Raw genomic sequence first — 27,802 nt, forward strand, 5'->3', positions numbered from 1 at the left:
TAGTGATATTTTATTATTCTTGAAGCTGTGGCTGCAGCATGTTTTCTGTTGAGGTGGCCAAAGTGTCAGGAAGACAAGGTAAGTGTGAGGTTGTGGGCAGGCACTAGCCCAGGCTCTGGTTCTGCCAGTGCGTTGATGTAGATGTGCTTCCCACCTGACATGGTTTCCTCAGGGTTTAGACAACTCCCCTGGCTTGCTTTCTGTTTCTCAGTTATAATGCTTCCATCCACCAGTTCAGGCCCATTGCCTAGGGTCTTGGAGCACTTGTCAATCTCCTGCTAGAGATGAGGGGAGGACTTCATGGAAGATAGGTAGTATATATTCAAAACTAGCCCTTTGAGCTGACCTAGAAAGATACCCACTTCAGCCTTGCAGTTGAACACAGAGAACCCAGAAAGGTATGTACTGCCTAAAGAGATGGCCTTCCCAGCCTCTCTCCAGCCTACCTTTGGAGCTGCTCAGGTCTTCAGTACCTTGAGCCCTTTGTGCTTAGGAGTGACAGTGGATAGTCAGGACAGCCCCGCAGACAGCTGGGTATACTTTATCCAGGGCACTTTCTGTACATGTGGGGTTAGTCTCTACATGTAGAAGAGTTTAAATACACTTCTGCTGCTTCATAATAATCACAGATACCTCATCTGTTTCCTACTCTCCCTCTTTATAGAGGGGCCAGATAGCCTCTGGCCTTCCTCTAGCCTGATACGTGCATCCTTCCCTGCTTCTGTTCTCCCTCACTGCTGCAGCCTCTCTCAACTCTTCCTCTCCATTCTTCACATTGTAGCCGAGGTGAATCTTTGCTTGAGAGATTTAAAGTGCACATTTCAGTTGGCTGTAGGCTATTTACAGAGTTGTATAACCATCATCATAATCAACTTCAGGACATTTTCATCACCAAAACATCTTGTTCCCACTAGTAGTCATCCTTCATTCTTACCTCTCCCCAGACCTGGCAACTGCTAATCGTTCTGTCCTTGAGGGCTTATTTGCCTATTAATGGACATTTCATAAATGTCCTATGCTATGTGTCTATTTATATCATTTCAAGGTTCATCCATGCTATTTCAGTTCTTTCTTTTTCTCTCCCTCCTCCCCTCCCTCTCTCTCTCTCTGTCTTTCTCGTGTGTGTGTGTGTGTGTGTGTGTGTGTGTGTGTGTGTGTGTGTGTGTGTGTTTGTGTTTAGACAGGTTTTAATTGTGTAGCCCTGGCTACCCTCAAGCTCCCTATGTAGACCAGGCTGACCTTGAATTCACAGAGATTGTCTTCTCTGCTTCCCAAGTGCTGGGATTAAAGGTGTGCGGCAATGTACCTGCCAGAGGTTCCCCCCCCCCCCAGTTTTTAAAATTGTGTATATATTTTATTTAATTAAATATTTCATTTAATGGGCATTCTGTGATTTCTAGTTTGAGACTATTGTAAATAGGCTTCTGTGAATATTTGTGTGCAGCTCCCCTTTACGGACATGTGTTTTCATTCTTATATGTATGAGTGGAATCAATGGATCATATGTTAGCTCTTACCTTTAGTCTTTGGAGGAATTGCCAAGCTGTGTTCCCATGGAGTGTATCAGGCTTCCAATTTATCACATCTTCTCCAATACTTACTCTCCACTGTGAAATGGTATTTTATTTTGTGTGTGTGTGTGCACCATGTTTTGTTTTGTTACAGTGCAGGGGATCAAACCCAGGACTTTGCACATGTAGACAAGGGCTGTACCACTGAGCTACATCCTAGTCCCAGAATGGTTCTGAGTTGCAGTTTCCTAATGACTAGTGCTGTTGGCCAATATTTCTTCTTCTTCCTCCTGCTCCTCCATCCCCTGTTTTTTTCTTTTTTGTTGTTGTTGTTGGTTTTTTTTCTGTCTTTTCAAGACAAGGTTTCTCCATGTAGTCCTGGCTGTTCTGGAACTGGATTTGTAGATCAGGCTGACCTCAGACTCAGAGATCTGCCTGCCTCTACCTCTCGAGTGCTGGGATTAAAGGCATCCATCACCATGCCTGGCTATTGGGCATATTTCCATGTGTAACACGATGAACTTTTAAAATATCAATCTGATCTTATTGTTACTGTGCTTAAAACCTTTGCAGAACTTCATCATTGCTTCCAGAATAAAATTCCAAACTTCTTTGATAGGCTTTGGAGCCAGTCAGGATGGCCTCTGGCAGTATCTGTGGCCTGTTCTCTCCCCTGCCCTCCCCACCCCAATCCTCTTGATCTCATTGACTTTCCAGACTGCACAGGGCATGCCTTTAGGCAGTACCTTGCCTTTTTTAGTTCTCTCATGATCAAGGTTTTAAGAGGCAGTCCTCAATACTGGTTTCCTTATTTGTGTGTCCCAGTGTGCGATCAAGGAATCTTAGCTGACTCCAGGACTAGATCATAAGTCAATGCCTGAGGTTAAAATTGAGTGTAATCTAATCAAAATACCTCTTGGAAATCCCAAGGCGGGTGCCACATTGAAGGCCAGCGTCACAAGGTTCTTGCAGTCAGTTCTTGCCTTTGTGGAAAGGGTCACTCTTTCTTTGGTGGAGTACTAGGTGAAGCAGTTGAGCCTGCAGTTTAGGACGGTGTCATGCAAATGTTGCCTTATCTTGGTGTCACCACACTCAGTGAGATCACTTTTAAGAAGCTTGGGAACTTGGGCCCCAGAAGCAGCAGAAGAACAAAGGCTGTCCAGGTTTCCCCCTCCAGCTTGCCTGGGCTTGCTGAGGGGAGGATGGAGGTAGTGTGGCTCCATCGCTTTGCAGCTATTTTTGTTGTTTACTTTTCAAACAAGTGCTTCATGTTTAATCCTGTGCTCGTGTAAGGCCGACCACATGCCTTTAGCCCAGCACACCTCAGTGGACTTTCACTTCCTGTTCCTGGTTAATATGTTCGCTAGGCTGTAAGCTCATGAGAGCAGGGACCATGTTTGGCTTGTGCACTGGGCTTTCTCCATACTTGTCACCATACTGGCCCAGCAGGTCCTCCATGAACATTTGTGAGATTGTAAACCTTCAGCCAGAAGAGCAGCTCTACCCTCAGGCCCATGCCTCTTACACTCCAGTCCTCGTTTTCCGCCACGTGTATGGTATGCTTTATTTTCATCTTTTGTTCTTGTTTTCCTTCCAGTCTGTGAGCTCCTAAGGAGCAGTATCTTCATGTAGTTTTCTCTGTATCCCTGAACCAGGCCAGCCCGGTGTAAGTAGTGTTTCAGAAGTATTTGGGAAGTGAATGAATTTGACAACACAGCTCACACACCATTTTGTGCAGGCTTTTTGATTCTAGCTGAGTCCCCCAGATACAAAATGGCCAGAGTATTCGTTGGTATACCATGTGTGCAAAGAGCTCTCGTTAAGTAGATCTCAGAAAACATCAGATGTTGATGGTCTGCCATAGCTGAGCTGGAGTTTATCCAGTTCTAGAAAAGTTGCTGGGAAATCATTTTGTTTTTCAGACTTGGGGACAGTTTTACTGGGGTTTAAAAGAAAACCACCAGGCAAGTTGTAAATCACAGCATGATGATGAGGAGAAAGAAACAGAAAGGGTCACACTGCTTGAGTTAAGCTGACTGAGACCTCAGCCATGTCATGGCCAGGAGAGGACTTTAGAGAAGGAGTAAGCAAGTCCATAAAGTCCATAGTACCAGAAAGAGCATGCTTGGGCCCAACCAGTATCTAAAAAAGGATTAGGTTCTCTGAACAGTGGTTCCTCACAGTCCTGAGCTAGGAACCCAACCCAGATCTACTACAGGAACAGAGTTGCTCTTAACCTCTGAGCCATCCCTCTCTGAAGATTTTTTTTTTTAAAGTATTCATCCTCCCTAGGATAGGAGGAAAGAAGGCTGGCAGGTAAGTAGGAGGCCCGGAAGAGGGAACATTGAACCAGTTCTTAGCCCGTGGTCCTTTCAAGATAAATGACAGCAACCCAGAACAGGAGGCAGGAAGTAGCTGCCTGCTAGAGCAGCTGTTGTGCCTGAAGCAGCATTCCTCCTCTGCTACAGCGTGCTGTCGCTGGTGAAAGGCCACTGTACACTTTGGGTAGGCAGTAGTAGTGTTGCTTTAACTGCTGCGTGGATAAGTTTGGTGCCTAAGTCTTTGCTTTTAAACCTTATATAGTGAGATGTAACTTAGAACTTGAGCCTTTTCCTCTCCCTTTAAATGTAAGAACTCAAAGAAGAAAATATTTTTGGTAATATTGAGAGTAGTACTTTTGCTTCAAGACAGATTGTAAAGTACGTAATGTGACCAGCAGCAAAAGCCTAGAACTAGTCTTATGTTTATGTGGCAAATCTTAGCATAACGAGTAGTAGTCCTGACTCCTCGGATACCTGATAAGCATTTCACAAAACTCATATTTCTGGAAGCATTCGGGGAATTGCTGCCTCAAAGCCTGTTTCAAATGGTGTCTCCTTGCTACACAAGCTGCCCTGTCCTAGAGCCCTGACTAGTCTAGAGCTGTCAATCCTACATCAACCTCCCGAACACTGGGATTACAGATTTGCCTTGGCTCTATAAATTTTTCTTTTGAAATAAATGCAAAATCACAGTAATGTTCAGGATAGAACAAAGAACATTTTTTTCTATATTTTATTTACCATTAAGCATAGTTAAAGCATGAAAGTGGTATTTTACTATGCTATTGATAAACTCCAGTGCCTGTGATACTCAGTGTACCAAAGTCACTAGTCATCTGTTTAAGCAGTTCCAGGGCCCTTTCTGGATGCTCGGATTCTTCAATCGTTGAGACTTGTGTGACCTCAAACACCCTCTACTCCTGGACCAGTGAGGACCAGTGTAGGTCAGAGAGCAAGAGCCTCACACCATTGACCAAAACAGCCTCTCCCTATCCTAGTGTTGGGTCCAATGACTTGTCCCTTTCCTGCTTATGTACAAAGGTTCTCCTGAGTGCCATGAGCAGTTGGCAGCACTCTTAGCTCAGGTAGAATGTCTTTGAAGAAAGGCAAATAGGACGATGACTGGAGCTGAGGCAGATGGTGGGGACTCATTCTCTTTCACATTCACAGCTGGAAGACAGAACGTGTCCCTCTCCGGGCCTTAGTTTCCTTGTCCATTAAATGGAGGTCTCAAATGGGATGACCTCAAATTTCTTCTCTGCACATGGTAGTTGAGATGGGAGGGACTCCTGCTATGCTTTGCAAGGAGCATTGGGAGTATCTAATAGGAAGGAGATGAGGTCATCAAGAGACCCACCTGGTCCCACAGCCAGTGCAAGCTCCCTTCCTTCCCTTCAGTCGTGAAGGGACAAGAAGGACCAGTGAGATGGCTCAGTGGGTAAAGACTCTTGTCACCATGCTTAATGGCCTGAGCTTTCTCTTGGATCTACATGATGGAAAGAAAGATTCCTGCAGGTTGTCCTTTGACCTCCACACATGCACTGTGACATGTTCATGTGTGAACATGCGTGTTCAGTCTTTAATTTGGGAGCTATTTGAAAAGATAGCCTAAGGCACTAGTTTGCTTGGGCAGCTATGACAAGATACCACAGAATGGATGGTTTAAACAATAGACATTTATCTTCTTACAAACCTAGAAGCTAGAAGAGGAGAGGGTTCCAGCATGAGAGTTCTCTCCTTGGCTTGCTCACATGGCCTTTCTCCTCTGTGTGCCTGTAACCCTTCTCATATCACCAACCCTATGGCATTCGGACTGGGCCCCACCCTTTTGAACTCTTAAACTTAATGACCTTCTCAAAGCCAAATTTCTAAGTCTAGTCACGTTGAGGTTCAGAACTTGAATACAGCAATTTGGAGGTGGATGTTGTTCAGCTCTTGGAACCTGGGAATGCAAGGGTGCCAGTCTGTATTTTTGCTCTGTAAATTCTCAAAAACTCATGATCTGAAGAGAGGGCTTTGTAGTAGTTGAGGATTCTAGTTCTGGAGGAGACAGTCATGTCTGGCTCCCAGCTCAGCAACTTAGCCAGCCATGTAGCCTTGGGCTCAGTCCTTAGCCTCCCTCTGAGATCAGCACCATCCGCCATGAGATGACACTACCCTCTGATAAAGGCTATTCCAGGAGGCCTTGGCTCTGCCTATCCCCAACTCCCTGTGGGCCTCATCTTCAAATGTACTCTCTCAGCTTCTTGAGGGAAGGCTGTCCGTAAGTGACTAGAACCACTTATGAGGGCAGCCCCTCCACTGGTGCATGTGTCACACTTCCTGTTTGCTTGTGACTCTCAAGACAGCATCCCACCCACTGCACACCTCCCTCTCTGAACATGTATCGAAGAACTTCTCTTTGGGTGAGGTGGGGAGGGGAAACAGGGTCTCCTTGCTACATAAGCTGGCCTGGCCTAGAGCCCTGACTAGTCTAGAGCTTTCAATCCTACATCAACCTCCCGAACAGGTTTGCCATGGCTCAATATACTTTTTCTTTTGAAATAATTGCAAAATCAGTAGCATTGAGGCTAGAACAAAGGGCATTTTTTTCTGTATTTGTTTTACCATTCAGTCTTTCCCTTGTCTCCATCCCCAACCCCCAAACTATTTGAATTATTTTGCACTGCATTCCACTTTACCCTCACCATGCTTTTTTATGTTGTGTCCGTTGGATAGTTACCAAGTTCAGGAATATGTAGTGTCTTGTCAGTATAATAATTGCTCATTTGTAGTTTAAGCTTTAGGCTTCTAGCTGTCCAGCAATGCTGTTTCAAGCATTTTTTTTTCCTGGTTCAGGATCTAATCTGGCATCAAGCAGTGGACTGCCTTTGTTCTGTAATGGGAACATGTCCTCAGCTTTTCTTTGTCTTTCATGACATGGATATTTTGGAGGGATACAGTCCAGTTAGTGGTATAAGATTGGCATTCAGGTTGGTTCCTTGAAGTATGTATTTGCTGAATTTACAGCCTAGGACTGGGTGCTATGAGAAGAACAGAACATGAGACAGCAAAGCCAAGCCCTAACTTAGGGACCTGAAGCTCTGGTTTGTAGGAAAATATTAGTATCAGATGGGCTGGGCGGGACTCCTCTGCAAGTTGTAATCACCGGCCTTGACAATCTTGGTTGGGTGCAGGAGGTATCGCACTCTAGAGTCTACAGAGATGACAGAAAACGCTCCTGCTCCCTGTGCAGCTCTCGGCCACCCACATTGCCCAGCATCCTGAGATGTCTGGGATTGGCATTCAGTCTTACTGCTTGCAGAGTTCCTAAGTGAGCTGTTACCCCAGGCTTTCCTACCCTACCAAAGGTGTGATTTATGATGCTAGACTGACCCTTTCTTCCCCATGGGCCAAGGTTGGGAGAATCCTTGAGTGGCTCTACCAAACGCCCTTGGATTTGGGAGGAGGTGGGCACAGAGGAGTGATGGGAAGAGGGGCGTGCTACTGCAGCTTGTGACAGGTCTGTCCAACAGCCTCAGGGTTCTTGCACTATGGTGTGGCAGTAAGTCATCAGACCTGGAACTCTGCTTTTCTAGTGCTGCTAATCTCTGCTAGGTGGTGTGCAGAGAGAAATGGTGAGTTGTGATCTCTATTCGAGTAATTGTGTAAGATCTAGTCAAATGTCAGACCAAAGCTGACAGTGTAGAATGTTTGGAGTGTCATTGAATCTTCACAGAACTTTGGCTAAGTAAGTTTTCCATGTGAAAAACAAAATAAAATTGATTTTCATGCAGTCATTAAGGTCACATGGTTGTCTACTTTATGTTCATACAGTAACACTTCAGAATGTTCTTTTACATGCATGTAAGAACAAAAGGTTCAATGCCTAGCCTTTCTGAATTAAGATTGAGTACAGTCTAAATTTCAATTCTTTCCATGCACTGGCATCATTTTAATATGTCAATCACTTGTGGCTGGTAGCTCCAGTTGGAGAGCAGGATCCAGAGCAGCCCATCTTTGCAGAGAGGTCTTACTACATGGCCTAGACTGGTCTCAAACCCAGTCTTGCCCTACACTCCTAAATGCTAGGATTGCACTAGGCTTCCCTGTCCAGGGTTCTGCTGGGCTGCCTTCTAGAGAGACTTCTTGCCCTCGTTGCTGTGTGGACAAATTTGACCATTGAGGGAGTTGGTCTTTAGGTCTGACTGCCTCTGTTAAGTAGTAGAGTTTCCACAGCCTGGGCTGGGTCAGAGCTGTGCTGTAAAGCCATGGAGTCTACCTCTTCTGTTGAGCTGAAAGCTCAAAGCCCTGTGAAGCCAGTGTCAGCTGCAAATTTTGGGGACAATCGAGCAACAGCTGGATTGAAGCAATGACTTCAGCTAATACATTGGGTCTTCATGCTCACCCAGCCCTCCCCAGCCCTAGGCCTTGAGTCTAGGAGCATATATAAGAGCCCAGTACCTGGCTGTGGGGCACTGTCTATGGGAGGGGTCCAAGACTGGGCTGGAAGCTGAACTCATGTGTCTATCTGGGGAGCATTCTGGATGGGATGGACTGGAATCCATCTACCTGGATGACTGTTTCTCCTGTACCACCTCTATCTGCCACAGGACTACCACCAGCCAAATCTTAGCTCATTCATGCATGAAATGGTGTGTCTAGTGAGTGATGGAGCTGGGCTGACAATTGTCTAAGTTCCCAAGACACAGCCCACAGCTATGGGGGAAGCCACATGCTGGCCTTGTATAAACCAGGATGGCTATGTCTACTTGAAAGTACCTGTGGGCCTATGGGCCCTTGTCTGTGTATGCCTCTGTCCCCGCCTCCTGGCCTCCGGTAGAGGAGGGGAAGCTGAGTGCCTTCTGAGTCCTGTGTCGCCCACTCAGCTCACACAGCTGCATCTGCTCCAGCTATGAAGTGGCTCTTCCACACCCTTCTCTGCATGGCCAGTAAGTCAGCCTTACCCCCTGCCTTCAGACGGACTGTCTGTCTGGACTTTAGGGTTAGAGGTCAGAGAAATGGGGAGCTTCTCCAGGGAAGTGCCCTTGCTCAGACATATCTGTAGGCTTGCTGGGAAGGAACTCTTCAGTGTTGATGGCCCCTGGCCTCAGGCTTTAGGACTGCCACCCTCTTTCCCTCTCTATCCAGCCTCCCCTCATTGCCACATCCTCAGGTCTATGCCTAGTTAGTGCCCAGAGTGTGGAAGCTAATGATATCCCATGCCACCTAGAAGAGGACCCCAAGTTAATAGTGCTGGGAGTAGGGAAGATTTGGGAGAATGTAGGTATTGGTAGGAGACTGGGGGTGAGAATCTACAGAGTCAGCATTGGGGGGAACCTGCTTCCTGTTCTGTGGTGTGGAGGTGGGGAAGGTATTTCTGCTGCCAGGGGCTCCCATTCTGTCTTTAACCCTGTGTGGGAGCTGCTTTTGGATAAACTGCCCTGGGCACACCTAGAAAGTCCCAGAGACAAGCTAACATAGTCAGGTAAGCCTCTGGGCTCAAGCCATGGTCTTGCCTAGTGATTTTGGTTTTTTGTTTTTTTGTTGTTGTTGTTGTTGTGCAAGCTTGGCAGGAGAATAAGGTGGGCATTAGGCACAGTAATATAAAAGCTTCTGGGAGCTGTGTCTATGAAAGCCAGTTCATGCCAATCAGTGAAGATGTGAAGAAGCTGAGCCATCATAGGAAGAGGATGCAGGATGGGCACCCACCATGAACCAGAGCACCCAGGAAGCAGTCTAGACCCTGCCAGTACATCATGTTTGGGAACAAATTTTGATTTTTTTAAAATATCTGAGGGGCCAGTGAGATGACTCATCAGGTTAAGGCATTTTCTGCCAAGCCTGATGACCTGAATTCCACCCTGGAGACCCACATAGTAAAAGAGAATTGACTTGTTTCTGACCTCTACATGGTGCCATGCACAGGTGCACACACATGTGTGGGCATACGCATACAAGTTTTCTTTAAGTATTTGAGGAGTCTCCATGGAAAGAAGAAAGTGGGCTGAACTTTTTGCTGTTTTGCATCCTAGACATGTCTTTATTCTTGTTACCTACAGAATATGAAGTGGGATCTCATTTTTTTTTTTTTTAAATCAGAGCTCTGATGCCCCATCATCAAGGCTGGCTAGAGAAGATGCTGAGACTAGACTAGCTCACTCCAGCATAGAGGTGACCGGGGCCTACAGATAGACTGAAATGGTTGTGATCAAGGAACAGTAGAGACAGAACCATGTCCAGGTCTCTGCCCTGCCTCACAGCTCCCGGACACTCCGTGGCCTGGAATGATGACCCCAGTGGCTTTGGGCTCTTGTCCACCTTTGTTTCCTGCAGCTTCTCAGCAATGTTATCACCTGAGCACCTCCATTGCCTGCCATTCATCAAACCCCTGAGGCCCTAGTACTTCCCGAGTTGAAATGCAGCAAAGAGCAAGATGGAACCCAGCAGTGGTGACGCATGCCTTAACCCTACCACTCTGGAGGCAGAGGCAGGCTGATCTTTGAGTTCTAGGACAGCCTGGTCTATGTAATGAGTTCCAGGACAGCTAGGGTTACATAGAGACACAGAAAAACCCTGTCTCAAAAAAACAAAACCAAACCAAAAAAGCAAGATGGGCAGATTGTCACTGAGGCCCTGTATGTAGCCTGTGGGTTGGCTATGCTGTGGATAGGGTGAGAGCTTGGCTTTAGTATTTGATGGGAAAAGGAGATGGCTCTGCTCTGTGCTGTGATGCCCTGAGGCTTGGTGATAGGCCAGGCCTCAAGAATTTCCTGGAAAGTTTTCTGAGGCTGAGTCCTCAGGGCTTTGGGAGTCAGAAGCAGGCAAGGTGGTACCAAGGAGGGTAAGAATGAAGTCTGAGCACAGGCCCGGGCTCTCCAGCCCTGTGCCTGGCTGGCTTCACTGGGTTGGGGCCAGTTCACAGCTGTTCCTGATTCAATGGCTCTGCCCTTCTGCCCTTCCAAGCCACCGACTGTGGTAATGACCTTCCCCTGTCGCTCATGGGAGCAAATGAGCTAAAGGCTGTCTGAGGAAGGTTCAGAGAGAATGCAGGTACAAACACACTAAAATCTATAGCAGCCCAAACCCCAGCTTCCAGCCCCCCCCCCTACACCTGATGTCCCCAAAGTCAATCCTGACTCATTCTGTGGCCACAGGTACTCACTTCCTCCTGAGACTCAGAGGTCTAGTTTACTTCTTTTATGTAAAGGGAACTTTGCTATGGACCTGTGAAACCTCATGCATTAAGAGTAAGGAACCAGAGTCCGGGGCCAGGCTGAGGCCTGTGGCCCCCCTGGGGAAACTAGGAGGTGGCTGGTCTGACTCCTTCCAGGCCTAGTCTACACCTGGGTGCAGATGTGAGAGAGCATCTGGGTCCTCAGGAATAGGGATCCTGGTACCTGAGACATGCCTAGGAAAATGGGAAGTCTCAGCAAATAGGCTGGCCAGGAAGAAGGGCTTTAGGAAGCAGCAAGGCCTGGGCACAGGAAGAAGAGGGAGGAGGGGAGGCATGGGAGCAGAAAGCTGTTTACTCTGATGTTGTCCTCCCCATCCCAGATTAGGACCTGCTGGGCCCCAATGTGACGAGAAAGCAGGCTATACACTCACTGACTTCCCTAGCCCAGGGGAGGGTCTGTGGAAAGAGCCAGGAAACAACACTCAGGCAGAAAGGATAGCCTAAGCAAAGGTGGACAAGCCAGATGGAACCGCACATCTCTGACCTTGGGAAAACTATCCTGTATATATGAAGTATGTGTGGTGTGGATAGGGAGTGTATGGGATGTGAATAGTACAGATAGGGTATTTATGGTTTGTGTGTACTATTATAGACTATATGAAGTGTATACTATGTATACTATGTAGTTTATAAGACATGGCATGCATGAGTTATATAGATTTTATATGGGAATTACATAGGATGTGTGGAGCATATAGTATGTGTGGGTTTTGTGGAGTACGTGTGCATGATACATGGAGTATATATGTGTGCACAGATGTACATAGAGTATATAGAGTGTGTGGTGTCCACAGGTGTATGGATGTATATGGGGTATGTGGAAGACATGGGTGCCTGAAGGCTCCACGGTGCTGGAGTTGAGCAGTGTGGAGGACTCAGAGTATCAGGCTGAGGGACTTCATCATGGGGGCAATGGGAGGCCATGGATGGTCCTGAGCATGGGAGGGCATCACACTTGTATAGAAGATGGAGTTAGGGGGTGAGAGGAAGCAGCAGAGAAGCTGGTAGGAGGCTGCAGCATCGGTCCAGTCTCTGAGTGCTGAGGAGGGCAGGCATGTGGAGGCGGAGGTGCATGCAGGGATGTTCAGGGGAAACACTGGGAAATCTGTATGTGCTTAGCATAGCGCTGTGCCTTGCATTCAGGAATTGAGACCAGTGACCATTTTTGCTATCAGATAAACTAGAGGTGTGGAGGGAGGGGCTCTTTGGGTGCCTGTGAGGTTTGAGGTTGAGATGGAAGGGCTCTGTGAGAAAGATGAGGGACTGCTGCTTCCGGACAGGTGTTCTGTGGATGCTTGTCATCTGAAGATAGGCATGGCCCTCCCCTGGGGCCTCTCTGGGCCTCTGGACCAGGCATCAAGATGCTGAGTCTAGTCTCATTTCTATAACTAGTTCCTTATACAAATTTGGGCCTCATTTATTGGGAACAGTGATGACCACTGTGCTGTGAGGAGACATCCAAAATGCCCAGTGCACCAGAAGAGGTAGGGTGGCCGCCAGGGTGAGATCTGTGACTCAGAGGCCCATGTGACTGGAGACAGTTCAGAGAGCAGTCCTGTGGGTAGAGTGGAGACAGATGCAAGTCTAACTGGGCTCTCATGTCTGACTTCATGACAGGTTTGGAGGAAGAGGGTGGGCGGTGAGGTTCTAAGAGAAGCGACAACCCTTCACCTGTGGTCAAAGAGCTTTTCACAGCAGCCTCCACACACTGAACCTCCACTCGATGGGCTCTGAGCCAGCTCAGGCCATGTCCGTGTGAAAATCAAAGCAATGGGACAAGTCAAGATCCTTCAGTGACTCCATGACACAGCAAGGATTTGAACTCAAGACTTTCTGCCCTTGGGGCTCATGTTCTGAGTCTCTGTGGGAAGTATGAAGTAATGGATACATGGAAGCCCAAGCAAAAATGCAATATAAACCCCACAGCAGACTCCAGGCACCACCACACTCACACACACACACACACACACACACACACACACACACACACACCTATGCATGTACATACCCATGCTTGCACACACAGCTCTTGTGCCCCTGTTATACAGTCAGCTCCCAACGACCTAGTTACCTGCCCTAACTCAGGGCTCTGCCCTTGTCCAGTGCACCATTAAAACAACAGGGAGCCAGGTCCAGCAAGCCACCGCCCAGCTCCTCAGAGCCGTTTTGTTGTTGTTGTTTGTTTGTTTGTTTTTCTTTTCCTTTCTTTCTTTTTTTTTTTTCAAGACAGGGTTTCTCTGTGTAGTTTTGGTGCCTGTCCTGAATCTCACTCTGCAGACCAGGCTGGCCTTGAACTCACAGAGATCCACCTGCCTCTGCCTCCCAGGTGCTGGGATTAAAGGGTGTGCCACCACTGCCTGGCCCTCAGAGCCATTTGTAACCCTACTTTGTTTACCCCTCAGTGCTTCTAACTTTTGGGAAGGGCCTTGAAATCAAGAAACCTGGGCCTCAGTCACAAATAGATAACTTACTGAGTCCAAGAGCAAATTGTTGGCCTCATCCTGCAGCAGGGTCCCTGAAGAGAGCAAGTGCCCTGGGAGACAGCCATTATGTTTTTTCTCAGTACCTTTCCTCTCCTTTCCCACCCCTTGAGGGGGTCTATCCAGACCCCTCAGTTAAACAGAGCAAACATGGGATGGGAGGGGGTGAGGAGGAGGGGTGGCTGGCCTGCTATGGCATTTTCAGGGTGTCTCTTCTGAACCTGGCCCTGAGCTCGGCTGGGTTTTGTGGTTTGGGGGTGTCATGCATGACTCAGATCGGATCATAGGTTGGGGGAAGCAGATTTAATCACTCATTAGTTTATCAGGATGGGGTTTAGTCAGAGCCAGCAAACACCACAGGATGCTCAGTGGGTTCAGGGACCAGTGAGTTACTTTACCCAGGATCTGGACTGGCTGCTGCCTGGCTGAGCGGGGCCATAAGGTTGACCTTCCAGACACGTGATGGTTGATGAGGAAACATGGGGTGGAGGGAACAGCTGGGCAAGGTGCAAGGTTGATGCTCAGGGATTTCACATCCACTCTGTCAATCAATTACAAGCAATGAAAATGGAAGAAGCTCCACCCCTTCCTCCACTTACCCTGGAACAACTGGCAGTTCCCATTTTGTAGTTCTTTTCTCTTCACTTGACTCACTTCCTATTTCTCCCAACCTGGCTCTCTCTGAGACACGAGGCTCAGTGTGAAATGAGGCAAGGAGGCTGAGTCCGAACCCCGAGTCATCTTTACCTAAGCTCCAAAGTCACGGGAAACACCGTCATTCCCTTCTCAGCTTGGGAGTCCTGACTGGGGAACCCTGACAGGGATGGCGGTAACATGGACACAAGGCAGATTAACAGGAGAAATCGGGGTCAGATGAAAGCGTGGAGGGCAGACACAGGAGAAGATTGTGACTTCTCTGGTACCCAGGGCTGCAGAGAAAGAGCAGGGGCCTGGGGCTGTTGGGCCTTGAGGTCCTTCTGAGAGCCAGTGCCCTCCAGGTCTTCACCTCTTCCAGAGGCTACTCTCTCAGGAGGATTTCCTTTCTAGATGTGAAGCTGTTTTTGTTTTTAGCAACAGGACTTTTCAGGGCTATCATGTTCCTTGTGTCTGTAGTTCCTCAGAACTTCAGAAGTATGTTTTGGGGGATCCCTTCTGGTCTCCTGCCGTCATATTTTGGGATTTTGATTTGCACTGCACTTGGGGGAATAGAGAGGCTCTGATGAGGGGTCTGTGATCTCCCGAACATGCTCCGCTGATGTCTTCTGAGTGGCTTCAGGGTAGTGGTAGAGAGGAGATGAATGACAGCTCTGGGAAACTTTAGCATCCTGTGTTCTCCCCATGCTAATCTTCAAGGAAATGTATTTTGGTTTAAATAAAAATAGCAGTTGTTGCCGGGTGTTGGTGGTGCATGCCTTTAATCCCAGCACTCGGGAGCAGAGCCAGGCAGATCTCTGTGAGTTCAAGGCCAGCCTGGTCTACAGAGCAAGATCCAGGACAGACACAAAAACTACACGGAGAAACCTTGTCTAAAAAAAAGCTGTTGTGTTCCACCGAATAGGCTTTGTTTTCTGAAACAGAGCCCTTCTATGTATCCCTGGATATCATAGAACTCTCTAAGTAGACCAGGCTGGCTTCAAACTCATAGAGATCCACCACCATCCCCGGCCAGAATAATTTCTTTTTTCTGTACTGTAGACACCATGAATGACATTGACTGATCTTCACTCATGGACACTTTTATTCAACTAAAATGTTATTAAGCATCTACTGAGCCCTGAAGCTGTGTCCAGAGCCCAAAGTGGAGCTGGCTTAGAAAGTGCAAGGATTTATTGTTGGACATGCTAGTTGACCTCCTTCCTAGTTGAATTGGATTCTTCCCTTTAAAAAACAAAACAACAAAAAAAAAAAAACTGATTTCCTTCTGTCCATTTTTTTTTCCTGCTCCACAATTTTAATGACTTTAATATTACGGTGCCATGCATTTTCATGAATCAGCACAAGTTATTCTGGGCAAGGCAAAGGTAAAGATAAAGATAAAGGAATGGACTGGAAGCATGGGGCTGGGGAGGTGGCTCCGTGGGTAAAGCATGTAGCGTGAGGACTTCAGTTCTTTCCTTTTGTCTTAACATGGGATCTCATTGTGTAGCCCCAGCTGGACTGAAGCTCACTGTGTAAACCAGGCTGGTCTTGAACTCACAGAGATCTGTCTGCCTCTGCCTCTAATTGAGAAACTTGAATTCAGACGCCCAGCATCCACATAAAGCTGGGAGTGGAGGCGTGTTTCTGTGACTCCAGAGCTGGGGTTGGAGGTGCAGAGTCAGATGGGGTCCTCAGAGCTCCAGTCCGAACAGTCTAGCCAGGGGATGAGCACCAGGTTCTCAGAAATAAGGTGGGCAGACACATGACGTCAATCTCTGGATTCCATACACAGGGGCACACATGCACACATACTGTTAGACCCAAAGTTAGGTCTCAGGGGCCCAAACCAACCCAGTCATTGAACAAAAGTGTTTATTAATGCGGCTATACAGTCAGGCAAACTCAGCTCCAGAGAGCAAGAGTCGCATTGTACTACAGTCACATGGGTACTTTTTTTTTTTTTTTTTTTTTTTTTTTTGGTTTTTCCGAGACAGGGTTTCTCTGTGTAGCTTTGCGCCTTTCCTGGAACTCACTTGGTAGCCAGGCTGGCCTCGAACTCACAGAGATCCGCCTGGCTCTGCCTCCGAGTGCTGGATTAAAGGCATGCACCACCAACACCCGGCCACATGGGTACTTTTCAAGGAAAAACCCACAAAAGCCATAAGATTACAATTCCATACAATTTCATTTCACAAGATCATGTTCTGGTCACAGAGTGATCACAGAATGGGTACAGTCACGTCCCCATGTACATTTTTCCTGAAACCTCAAGTGGGGTATCAGGGCGGGAGTGGAGTTTACACAAGGTCACAGTGGTCCTTCCTGAAATACTTGCAACTATCCAAGTCACAGTTGAGCACATCTCTTAACAGAAATCTTTTACATGTACATGTACAGTTGAATAATGATTGATCAACTTCCTTGAACTAGATTTTTAGTTTCTCATTTCCTGTGGCTTGGGGGTGTAAGCCTGAAGGGTTAGGGTCTTTCAATACCCACACGAACATGCATGTACATTACACACATTCCATACACAGGAGCACACATGCACACATACCCACACAAACACGCACATACACACACATACACACACACACACACCAGTTAAAAAAGATGTATATAAGGTCACAGGAGTGTTTAGTGTAAGAAAATACAAGGTAAACTGAATTTGTTTTTTCTTGGATCCCCATGTCGTAGGCTCAGACAGGACTGGGAACCAGTGGGAGGGTTTTCCTGGCAAGATTTCAAGTGTGTCCAAAGGTCTGCAGGATACCTGCAGCCCATATGTCTGTCTACCACACATGTGACACAGTTGTCAGGATTCCCACACACTGGCTGCATCTCTTTCTCTTCCTCTCTCTCTTTACCAAAGTGGGTCTAAGGACCTGCCAGCTGTAGACATATTCATAATGAAGAAGCTTGTTAGGCCCTCAGGCCCCTCCCTGTCCTCTTGATTCAGAATCTGTGACTTAGGATCCTCAGGTATGCCTGAGCGTGGTGGTACAAGCCTGTAATCCTGAGTTCAAGGCCAGCCTGGTCTACTTAGTGAGTTCCAGAACCCACACGGAAGTCAGGTGGGTGTGGCAGCCCGCCTGTAATCTCCACATTCAGGAGGCAGAGACAAGGAGCAACTTAGCTCCAGTTTCACCAAGAGACCCAGCCTTAAAATTTAAGGTGATGTGCAATCAACGAGACAGACACCTAATGTCTGTCTCAGGCTCTGCATGTGTGCACACACACACCTTCACACATGCAAATAGATATACACATATGCAAATAAGCAAAAGGGAAACAAAGATCCCCAGAAGATTCATTTGCTTGGCAGTGGCTCAGGGGCCCATTTCTCTGAAGAATGTAACGCTCTCTTCCTCTGCCGCATGTTATCAGCTAACAAATGAGTTTGAACCATTTCATATCCCGTCTCTATGAATACCAGTCTCAAAGTGTCTTTTTAGCAGTGAGTTTGCTCATATTAAGCTGCAGACAGGGCCTGCACAATGTTTCGTCATCACCAGCACCTGTCTGTGTTTGCTTACAGCCATATCACATGCTGGCTCTTAATGTGCCTTTCTTTGATAGCTAATGAACATCTTAGGTGACGGACAGCCACTTGGATAAACGCTTGTGAAATCTCTCTCTCTCTCTTTTTATGTTAGCCTTTATGCTTTTATTTCTTAGTGATTTGTAGAAACTCTTTACCTATTCTGAAATCATTCATGAATGAGTTGCAATTATGTTATCTTAGTCTATGGCTGTTCCTCCCTCTCTCCCTCCCTCCCTCCTTCTCTGTCTCTGTCTCTGTCTCTCTCTCTGTGTGTGTGTGTGTGTGTGTTGTGTGTGTGTGTGTGTTGTGTGTGTGTGTGTGTGTGTGTGTGTGTGTGTGTGTGTGTATGTGTGAGTGTGTGTGTGTGTGTGTAATTGACTAATATTCTCCATCATATTTCTCTGGAAGTTTTACATCTATAATGGGTTGGGAGGAATAGAATTGTGTGCATGTAGATTGTTCCATTCTTTGTACTAAAGATAGCATAGTTTATAAATCTAACCTTACTATATATCCTTGCTATATATTCCCTTCTTTTCCTTCCTCTTCCTCTTCTTTTTTTGTGTATATGTGTAATTTGTTTTTGTTTTTTTTTATTTTTTTGTAATTTTTTTTCTTCCTTTTTTTTTTTTTTTTTTTTTGGTTTTTTGAGACAGGGTTTCTTTGTGTAGCTTTGGAGCCTGTCCTGGAACTGCTCTGTTGACCAGGCTGGTCTCGAACTCACAGAGATCCACCTTCCTCTGCCTCCCAAGTGCTGGGATTAAAGGTGTGCTCCACCACCTCCGGCAATTTGTTGTTTTTCAGGTGGGGTTTCATGTAGCCCAGGATGTAGCTGACGATGACACTGAACTCCTGATTCTCCAGTCTTCGTCTTCTAGGTGTCCAGCTCATCGGCCTGTGCCCCCATCCTCATCTTCTTCCCTTTGAGCACGGGTGTCAGGCTGTGCAGTTCCTGAAATCACTGCTTTAACTGTGTCCTGCAGGTTCTGATTTCTCATATCTTAATCTAAGCACTCAGCATTTCCGTTGCGATTTCCTCTGTGACTCTGGGTCATTACCAATGTAGGCCCCGTCTAAGCGGCAGTTCTCAGAGGATGTTCGGGTGGGGTGGTCAAGATAGTGTAGTTTATGCTATGAATTCCTACAGTGATAAAATATTAAAGGTAAAACAGTGCAAAATGTAGTATTTTTGTTGGTAAATGGAAATATTAGTTCATTAACATGTGACTAAAATTGAATGTTTTTAATATCAGATAATTTAGTTTTATGTTAATTGCATGTTTATGAGCTTTGGCTATTTTTACTTAATACTTTAGTTTTTGGGTTTTTTTAGACTTATTTTATTTTGTGTGTATGAGGGTTTTGTCTGCATCTACGAATGTGCAACACCTTTGTGCCTGGTGCTCACAGAGGTCAGAAGAGGACATCAGACCCTGTAGAACTGGAGTTACAAATGGCTTGTGAGCTGCCATGTGGGCTGAGATGAGCTGTCGCAGCTGAGTGTTCGCTGAGCCATCTCTCCAGCCCCCGATGGTTTAATTGTATTAATCCATTTGTATAAAATATTTATATATTAAAAACTGCCCTGTACGCATGCCTTTAATCCCAGCACTCGGGAGGCAGAGGCAGGTGGTTCTCTGTGAGTTCGAGGCCAGCCTAGTATACAGAATGAGTTCCAGGACAGCCAGGATTGCTTCACAGAGAAGTCCCGTCTTGAAAAAAAAAAAAAAAAAGAATTTAGGCATTATATTTTACAGTTCTGAATAATTTTCTATGTGATTCTTCATTTCTATCTACCCATCCTAGCATGTATGAGAGAGACCCTCATACATAATATGGACTAAAGTTCAAAATTTGTTTGTATTTTTCTTTCTTTTTGGGGGGTGGTGGTTTGAGACAGAGTTTCTCTGTGTATCCCTGGCTGTCCTGGACCTGGTTAGTCTCAAACTCAGAGATCTACCTGCCTCTGCCTCTCAAATGCTGAGTGTACAACACCACTTCTGGCCTTTTGGTTTTTGGGTTTTTTGTTTTTTTGACAGGGTCTCACTTTGCAGAGCAGGCTGACCTTGAACTAGAGCACATAGCAATCCGCTTGCCTCTGCCTCCCGAGTGCTGGTGTGCCATCATAGGAACACACGGTCACTTCATCCGCCCTCCCACTGATGCCATTTGCCTTGTTTCCAGCTCAGGGTTGTTAAAGAACAAAACTCTATCATACATTCTTAGAAGGTAGTTTTGAAGACATCGCATGTCCTCTTGGATCACTTGAAGGGGTACAGGCCTTCTCTGGGGGCTCTAGATCCCTGTTAAGTTTGGTACAGGTCACAGTATGAGCCGTGGTTTTCACTGGTGTGAAAATCACAAAGCAGAGAGTATAAGCAAGTGGGTGGCATTCCTTAGAGGATGTCTTCCCTGAGACTGGAGCAGCTTGGTTTAGAATGGGGACCAGCGCCCTGGGTCACACCCCCCCCCATCCATTCCCTCTGTAACGGGAAAGGCGTTCGTGGAGGTGATGTGATAGGTTGATGGCAGGCACAGGTACAGCCCCAGCCTCCGCAGTGTGCCTCTTCCAGCAGATGTTTCTCTCTTGTTCACAGGCATGAGGCCACTGGGAGCCTTCAATGTGGATGTGGCCTGGCCCTGGGTCACAGCACTGAAGCCAGGCGCACCTTCTGTGCTCAGCTCCCTTCTGCATCGAGACCCCAGCACCAACCAGACCTGGTGAGTGGGGCTACCACGGGGAAGGGTGAGGGCATCTTGGGGGCCCCCAAGATGCCTGAGGTGCACCCCAGAGAAGGCTGTGATATCGCACCCCATAGCCCGGGCAGCACAGCTTTCACTTGGTGAATGACACAGCCAAAGAGAGAAAAGTGGGGGCTGTGATCCCCAGACCAAGCTGTGGGAGTCACAGAGCCTCTGTCCTCTGCCTGTGCAGTTTCCCTGCGCTAGTTAGGGAAGGGGACCTTAAATACCACTTGAAAATGAAGTTCACTAAGGGTCCTTTCTGCCTTATAAATGTTACATGTGTGCAACACAGGAAAGCTGGAGGGTGACAATAAGTAAATAAATAGCTGAAGGAAAAATAGAAACTATGAGGCTCATCCATAGAGACTAAGAGTCCATCGTTCTGGGGGATCAAGGCTCAGAGGCACCTCACTGTATTCACTGAGTCAGCTTAGTGATGTGCTGAGCCCCGAGTCTCAGTTTCTCCCCTCCGACTGGTGATTTCCAGAACTCACAGGGTTGCTTGTAGGACTACTTGAGAAAATGGACCCAAAGGGCTTTCTTTGTACGGGTTCTGGCCAAATTGAGCTGTTGATAGACATTGCCTCGTGTCTTGAAAATAGGGTCTATGTCCACCCCTGGCTGAGCAAGAACTGTCAGATCTGAGAGCGCTGTGCTGGTGAGGATGTGGGGAGACAGGAATGTGTAGGAGTGGGTTGGCACTGTTGCCTTGGAGAACAGCATGGTCATCTCTGGTGGGCCGAGGATGCACAGTGGCCTTTGGCTCAGCAGTTCCATCCCAGGTACCAGCTCTGGAGAGACGCACAGGCCCACGCAAAAGAAAAAAACAAATGTGCTGCTTGGAATTCAACCCAGGATCTTACGAATTCAAAGTATACACTCTACCCTGGGAACCCTGCCCCAGGCATATAGTCGGTGTGTTGGTGTGTGTGTGTGTGTGTGTGTGTGTGTGTGTGTGTGTGTGTGTGTGTATGTGTGTGTGTGTGTGAGTTTGGTGTGTGTGTGTGTGTGTGTGTGTGTGTGTGTGTGTGTGTGTGTCGTTGAGAATTGAATGCAAGGCTTCAGGAATGCTAAGCCACTACTACTGAGCTTTGCTCCTAGCCCTGACGTGAAGACATTGACTGTGGCGGTGCTTGTAACATTAAAGACCAGAAGAATTAAATAAGGTGTGACTGTATGAAATCGAAAGCATTGTGTCCAGTCTGGAAATGTGAGAAGAGAAGGCAGGTTATCATTCATTCCAAATACTGATGGAGCTCCTTTGGTATGCTAAGCCCCGCTGTGTGCTAGGCCCTGGGAATGGAGCAGTGAGCAGAGCAGACAGACACCCACCACCCACCGCCTCCCACACCCCAGTCCCTTTGGGTTCAGGTAGCCTCCATGTTGGTCAGGGACATAACAGGTCAAATATGCCTTCTATAGATAAGAGTCATACAGAGTGTTGAAGCAGAGGCAGATCCAGACAGAGGAGAAACTCTGTATGTACAGTCCTATCTGTGGTGGCCCAATTCAATTTCCTGTTTTTACTAGAGTAGCTTTTATAGTTGAGATGGTTTAACATAGGTCCTCCCTTCTTTCCTTTCTTCCTTCCTTCCTTCCTTCCTTCCTTCCTTCCTTCCTTCCTTCCTTCCTTCCTTTCTTTTTTTCTTGAGACAGGATTTCTCTGTGTTGCCCTGGCTGTTCTGGAATTCTCTCTGTAGACCAGGCTGGCCTAGAACTCACAGAGATCAGCCTTCCTCTGCCTCTCCAGTGCTGGGATTAAAGGTGTGCTACATTTGTGTTCCTTTTCATGTTTTGGGGCTTGAACTCAGAACCTCTTGCATACTAAGCAAATACTCTCTCTACCAATAAGCAACATGTCCTATAAGCAGTATTGCCTCATAGTCAGGACCCAGTTATGGTTCTTGGATTGTATATTGTGTCTTTTTTTTTTTTTTTTTTTTTTCAAGACAGGGTTTCTCCGTGTAGCTTTGCGCCTTTCCTGGATCTCGCTCCGTAGACCAGTCTGACCTCAAACTCACAAAGATCCGCCTGCCTCTGCCTCCCGAGGGCTGGGATTAAAGGCGTGTGCCGCAGCCGCGGCAGCAGCAGCAGCAGCAGCCGCCGCCGCCGCCGCCGCCACTGTGGCCGCCACCACCACCACCTGACTGTATATTGTGTCTTTTAATTTAAAGTAGTCATTCTTTCTTCCATCCTCCCACTTCCACCCTCCCCCTTCCACCCTCCCCCTTCCACCCTTGTAGGCAGAAGTTTCTCTCCCACCTGCCTGTTCCCAAATACACGCAGCCACTTCTTAATATTTTTGACTCCGAGGCTTAATGTTACTTATAAATGCTCAGCTGGTAACTCAGGCTTATTACTAACTAGCTCTTACACTTAAATTAACCCATAATTCTTATCTATCTTTAGCCATGTGGCTTGGTACATTTTCTCAATGCGACATTCTCATCCTACTTCCTCTGCATCTAGCTGGCAACTCCTGTCTCCACCCTTCCTCTTCCCAGAATTCTAGTCTGGTCACTCTGCCTATACTTCCCACCTGGCTACTAGCCAATCAGCGTTTTATTAAGCCAGTTCGAGTGACAAATCTTTTCACTTGCACTAACTGCTAATCTTCATGCACTCCCTGCTAGGCAGAACAGTTCTGCTCAGCCAGGAGCTCTTGCCTGGCTCTGGTTAAAGCCTGCTGCAACCCTGGGCTCACTTTCACAGGTAGGTGTAAAGAAAACTCCCAGGCTGGGGGTGGAGTTCCGTGGCAGAGAGCTTGCCTAGCACTTGTGAGACTCCTTCAAATTACTTTTTAAAAGATCTATTTATTATTTACTTGTTTATTTGTGTGGTGATGTGTGTGTGTGTGTGTGTGTGTGTGTGTGTGTGTGTGCAACAGCCCCTTCAGCCTTGGAAGTTGCCCTGGCCACACCCACAAAGCAGGCTCAGACTTCTTTGTGAACCCTGGGTTTCTCATCGCTGCAGTAAAAGGATTTAATATTTAATATAATTGTTTATATTGTCAGTGATAGATTTCTGTTGCTTACAGCCATGCACTCTTAACTGAAATATCCATATTAAAGTCCAAAACAGCAGGTGTCTATTGGCATGAATGGCTTATAAGTTGTAAGATCTCTGTTGGTGGAGTGGAGTTCCTCAGTAGACTTAAGTGGGGAGGGCAGGTGCATTTCATTTATCCAACAAATATTTATACAGCATCTATTTGATGCCAGACAAAATTTGTGGGTTAAAACAGAGAGGGAGTCAGGGTGGTGGCACACTTTTGAATCCCAGCACTCAGGCAGAGGCAGGCAGAGCTCTGGGAGTTTGAAGCCACCCTGGTCTACAGAGTGAATTCCAGGCCCTCTAGGGCTACATAGTGAGACCCTGTCTCCCACATTCCCCCAAAAGAGAGTGAGATGTGGCTCCTGTCCTTGACGAGCTGATGGGCTCGTGAAGGATGCAGACAAGTCTCACAATGACAAGGCCAGCAGCTTTGGTGGGAGCCTCGGGGCCTCGGGAACTTGAACAAAGGTCATCTTCTGTGTCTGTATCGTGTGTGTGTGTGTGTGTGTGTGTGTGTGTGTGTGTGTGTGTGTGTGTGTGTGTGATCACAGTTAGCACAACAGGGTTGAGAGAAAAGAGTCCAGGCACAGGGAAGAGCTCGGCTAACAGCCTGGGGCTACCCTGAGCAAGGGAAATGCTCGGGGCTGAGACTGGGCAGTACCTTGTCACTATCGCATGGAGGGTCTAGAAGAGCTAGAAAGGCTGGAGGCAGGAACAGTGAGAACAAAAGATTTTGTCTTTAGGAAGATGAATTGGAAGTTGATGTTTGGGCCAGGTGTGGTGGCAGATGCCTTTAATCTCAGCACTTGGGAGTTAGAGGCAGGCAGATCTCTGTGAGTTCAAGGCCACCCTGGCCTACATAGCAAGTTCCAGGTCAGCTAGAATTGCGTGGTGAGATTCTGTCTCAAAATAAATAAATAAATAAATAAATAAATTGACACTTATTGGTTTTGGGCTTTCTTTCTTTTTTTTTTTTTGGTAATTTTGTATTGACATAACTCACATATGAAAGTTCACACATGTCAATGTACAGCTCAATGTACTTTTTATGTTTTGGTTTTTCGAGACAGGGTTTCTCTGTGTAGCTTTGTGCCTTTCCTGGAACTCACTCTGTAGCCCAGGCTGGCTTCGAACTCACAGAGATCCTCCTGGCTCTGCCTCCTGAGTGCTGGCATTAAAGGCGTGCGCCGCCGCCGCCGCCGCCGCCGCCGCCGCCGCCACCACCGCCTGGCTCAATGTACATTATTAAAACAAGCCATCTGTATAAGCAGCATCTGGATAAAAAACTCGAGGGCAGTCAGGTATGGCAGCACATGCCTTTAATCCCGACACTCTGGAGGCAGAGGCAGGTTTGAGGCCAGCCTGGGCTACATAGTGAGTACCAGGACAGCCGGGGCTATACAAAGAGACCATGTCTAAAAAAGCCAAAACAACAACAAAGAGCACCAGGAGAGTCTCCTGGGAGCCCTGTGTTCTGCACCAGACACCTCCCCGTGGACGGTCACTGGCCTGCCACCTTTGCGTCTCTGTCGGTTAGTTCTGCCTGGTTTTTAACTGGACGTGAAATGAGACAAGCAGAACCCACTCCACCCAGCAACCCTCCAACAGCGTTGGGTCCTCCAGCCCCATTAGCCCTGCTGTCTGAGGCTGGAGTTTTGCATGGCGTGCACAGAACTGATGGTGAGCGTGTGAGCGATTTGTCACTTCAACTCTGCAGACGGGTGTATTCATTTCATCAGGCCTACAGAGGGAGGTTGACCTTGCATTTTGTTTTCCAAACTGTTCGCACTACCTAGATGATTTCTAGTCAAGTTATCTGTGACCATCTCCACCACCCTCACCACCTTCCACCACTACCCCAGCAGGGAGTGGTGAGTCCCAGGCTCACAGACTTAATTCCCCCTTCCTTAGAGACCCAAGGGCCAAGGTGCATGAGAAGGGAGTATTTGCATTTAAAGCCCCCAATGCCTAGAGTGCTGGGAGTTGGCAAGAGATTGGGGTCCTAGTGGGGTTCATGAACACCTCCCTGAACACCTGCTAAGGCAGAGCAGGGCAAGGAGGTCTGTAATGTCAGCAGGAGGATGTGGTGGAGACAATTCTGGGTTTCTGGGCTTGCTGCAGGGGGCAGGAAATGAGCAGTTGACTGGCCCAGCTTGCTGTAGAGAGAAACAGGCCGCTCTCCACTCCCATCCCCACGGTGAGGGTAACATGTCCCTCTTAACTTTCTTGTACTTTCTAAAACATGGCGGACTAAGTAGACTGCCAGTATCCTCGTCTGTGACCTGCTGCAGGGGGGTGGAGTGGGATGTCAGCAGGTCTCCCCCCCCCGCGCCCCCTCCCCCCCCCCGCCGCCCCCTCCCCCCGAGGATTTGGGGATGCCTCTGGGAAGACAGACCATTAGATCTGAGACAAGGCAGGAGCTGGATTAGATGTCCTGGGGCTGCCGCCAGTCCAGAGTGAAACAGGGAACCCGAGGCTGTCAGTAGACGGCTGGTTCTCGGTCACAGCTGTGTTTAGCTGGTTGGCTAACCACTGAGTCAGCAAACCTGGAGGCCGCCAGCCGTAAAAGGGGTGTGGGAGCAGCACAGACCGGGCCTCAGGCCACAGACTCGCACACTTGAAATGTGCCTGGCCATCTTGGGGATGTGTGGTATACGGCCTGCATAGCTGTGCGTGTGGTCTCTCGTGAGCTTGTAGCCAAGGTGGGAAGAAGGCTGGATATGGGAGTGGGTACCCAGGAGTTAGGGGCTATTGGAGGCTTGAAGGGGGTCGGGTTGTGTCCTCCTTTGGGAAGGTTCCCGTGGAGCTGGTGCCTGGGAAGGTTGTTCTGCAGGAGAAGGGTGTAAAAGGCACCACTGATGGAGGGCTGGAGATGGGGGACAGCCATGCTGTTCCAGGTGGTCTGAGAGGAAACACAGTTGTGAACACACCTACCACTGGGAGCAGGGGGAAAGGTACAGGGGCCAGGACGGCCTGGGGAGAGAGGCGGAATTATCGAGCAGTGACCTGATTCGGAGACTCAGGCACACCTTGGTCTGATGCCTTCTGTCCGACCCTTCAGATCAACCCCTCAGCTATTGCCTGTACTGTGTCATGTAAGTCATTCAACAAATGTCTACTGAACCCCTACACTGTGCAAGGCGTGTCCTAGGCCTCGGGAACTGCGTGACGGACAAGGTAGACAAGACTGTTGGGGAGCTCGCGTAGTGGACGAGACAGATGATAAGTAGGGAAATAAGGAGGCAAGCTGCTCTCTGGTGGTTCTGAGCAGGAAATCACTAGAAGCCGTGCTTCTCGGGTGTGGGGTGCGGCTACCTAGAGAAAGCAGTATGAGTGGGTGACGATTAAGCAGGGTACAGGGATGGGAACGAACCATTTTAGGGAGTTCCAGGGTTCCAGGCAGAAAGGACAGCCCAGCCAGAGGGCCGGAGGCAAGAAGGGACCAGGACCTAAAGTTTGATAAAGGCCGCAGCACACATCTACAGGTCTTTCTCTGGGGGAGCAAGGCGGGTTGGAGAGGTAGAGATGGGGTCAGATCCTGCCTTGGCTATGGGCTGTGATGAGGGGTTTAAAAAACGACAAGGAAGGGCTGGGGAGGGTCAGTGGCAGAGCACTTGCCTGGCATGCACAAGGCCCTGGGTTCAATCCTCAGCAACACCACCAAGGAAAAACCAAGATGCCTGGTCCTTCTTCTAAGCTGGGTGTGGTGGTGCACCGCTTCAGTCCTAGCCCTCAGGGGGCAGACGCAGGCGGGTCTCTATGTTTGAGGCTAGCCTGGTCTACAGAGTGAGTTCCAGGACAGCCAGGGCTACACAGAGTGACCCTGTCTAAAAAAAAAAAAAAAAAAGTGTCTAGTGGTAAGAGCTGAGGAAGTAGAAACAGCCGCCCAGGTCTGTCCCTCCCTCTGTGCTGACTTCTCCTCCAGCCCACCACAGCCACATCGTGACCTCTTCAAAGCACAGACTAATCATGTGCTTCCCCTTTACAAAGCCCTCCAGAGCTTCCTGTCACCACCACGGAGTCCCTGGACTTGGTTCACGACTACCAGGGTAATCTTCAGATCCCCTTCCCTACCACGCTTTCCAACCCCAGTGAGAAGTGCTCACTCACGCTCTGTCTCAGGCCAGCCAAGCCCCAGGCCCACCCAGCAATGTGGACAGTGAGAATGTTTAAGCGGACACTGTGTCCTCTGCCATCTGCTTGGACTTGGGTTGGGGGACCAAGAGGTTTGCAGCAGGCTGTCTTCATGAGGTCCCCAAAACACTAGTTCTTAGTCAGGAAAACACTGAGGC

General features: G+C 47.9%; 1 protein-coding gene across 1 annotated transcript in view; it reads left to right on the forward strand.

Annotated features, from left to right (window-relative positions):
* The first annotated feature begins 1,926 nt into the window (after positions 1-1,926).
* Positions 1,927-27,802, forward strand: part of Itgae (integrin subunit alpha E) — a 66,557-nt gene continuing 40,681 nt past the window's right edge. The window contains exons 1-2 of the mRNA XM_028888705.2: positions 1,927-8,763; positions 20,309-20,432. Of these exons, the coding sequence (XP_028744538.1) occupies positions 8,727-8,763; positions 20,309-20,432 (161 nt within the window). The 5' untranslated portion in view covers positions 1,927-8,726. The remainder of the gene's footprint in view (positions 8,764-20,308; positions 20,433-27,802) is intronic.

The sequence above is a fragment of the Peromyscus leucopus genome, chromosome 8b (genome assembly GCF_004664715.2).
Source record: "Peromyscus leucopus breed LL Stock chromosome 8b, UCI_PerLeu_2.1, whole genome shotgun sequence".
NCBI classification, from domain to species: domain Eukaryota; kingdom Metazoa; phylum Chordata; class Mammalia; order Rodentia; family Cricetidae; genus Peromyscus; species Peromyscus leucopus.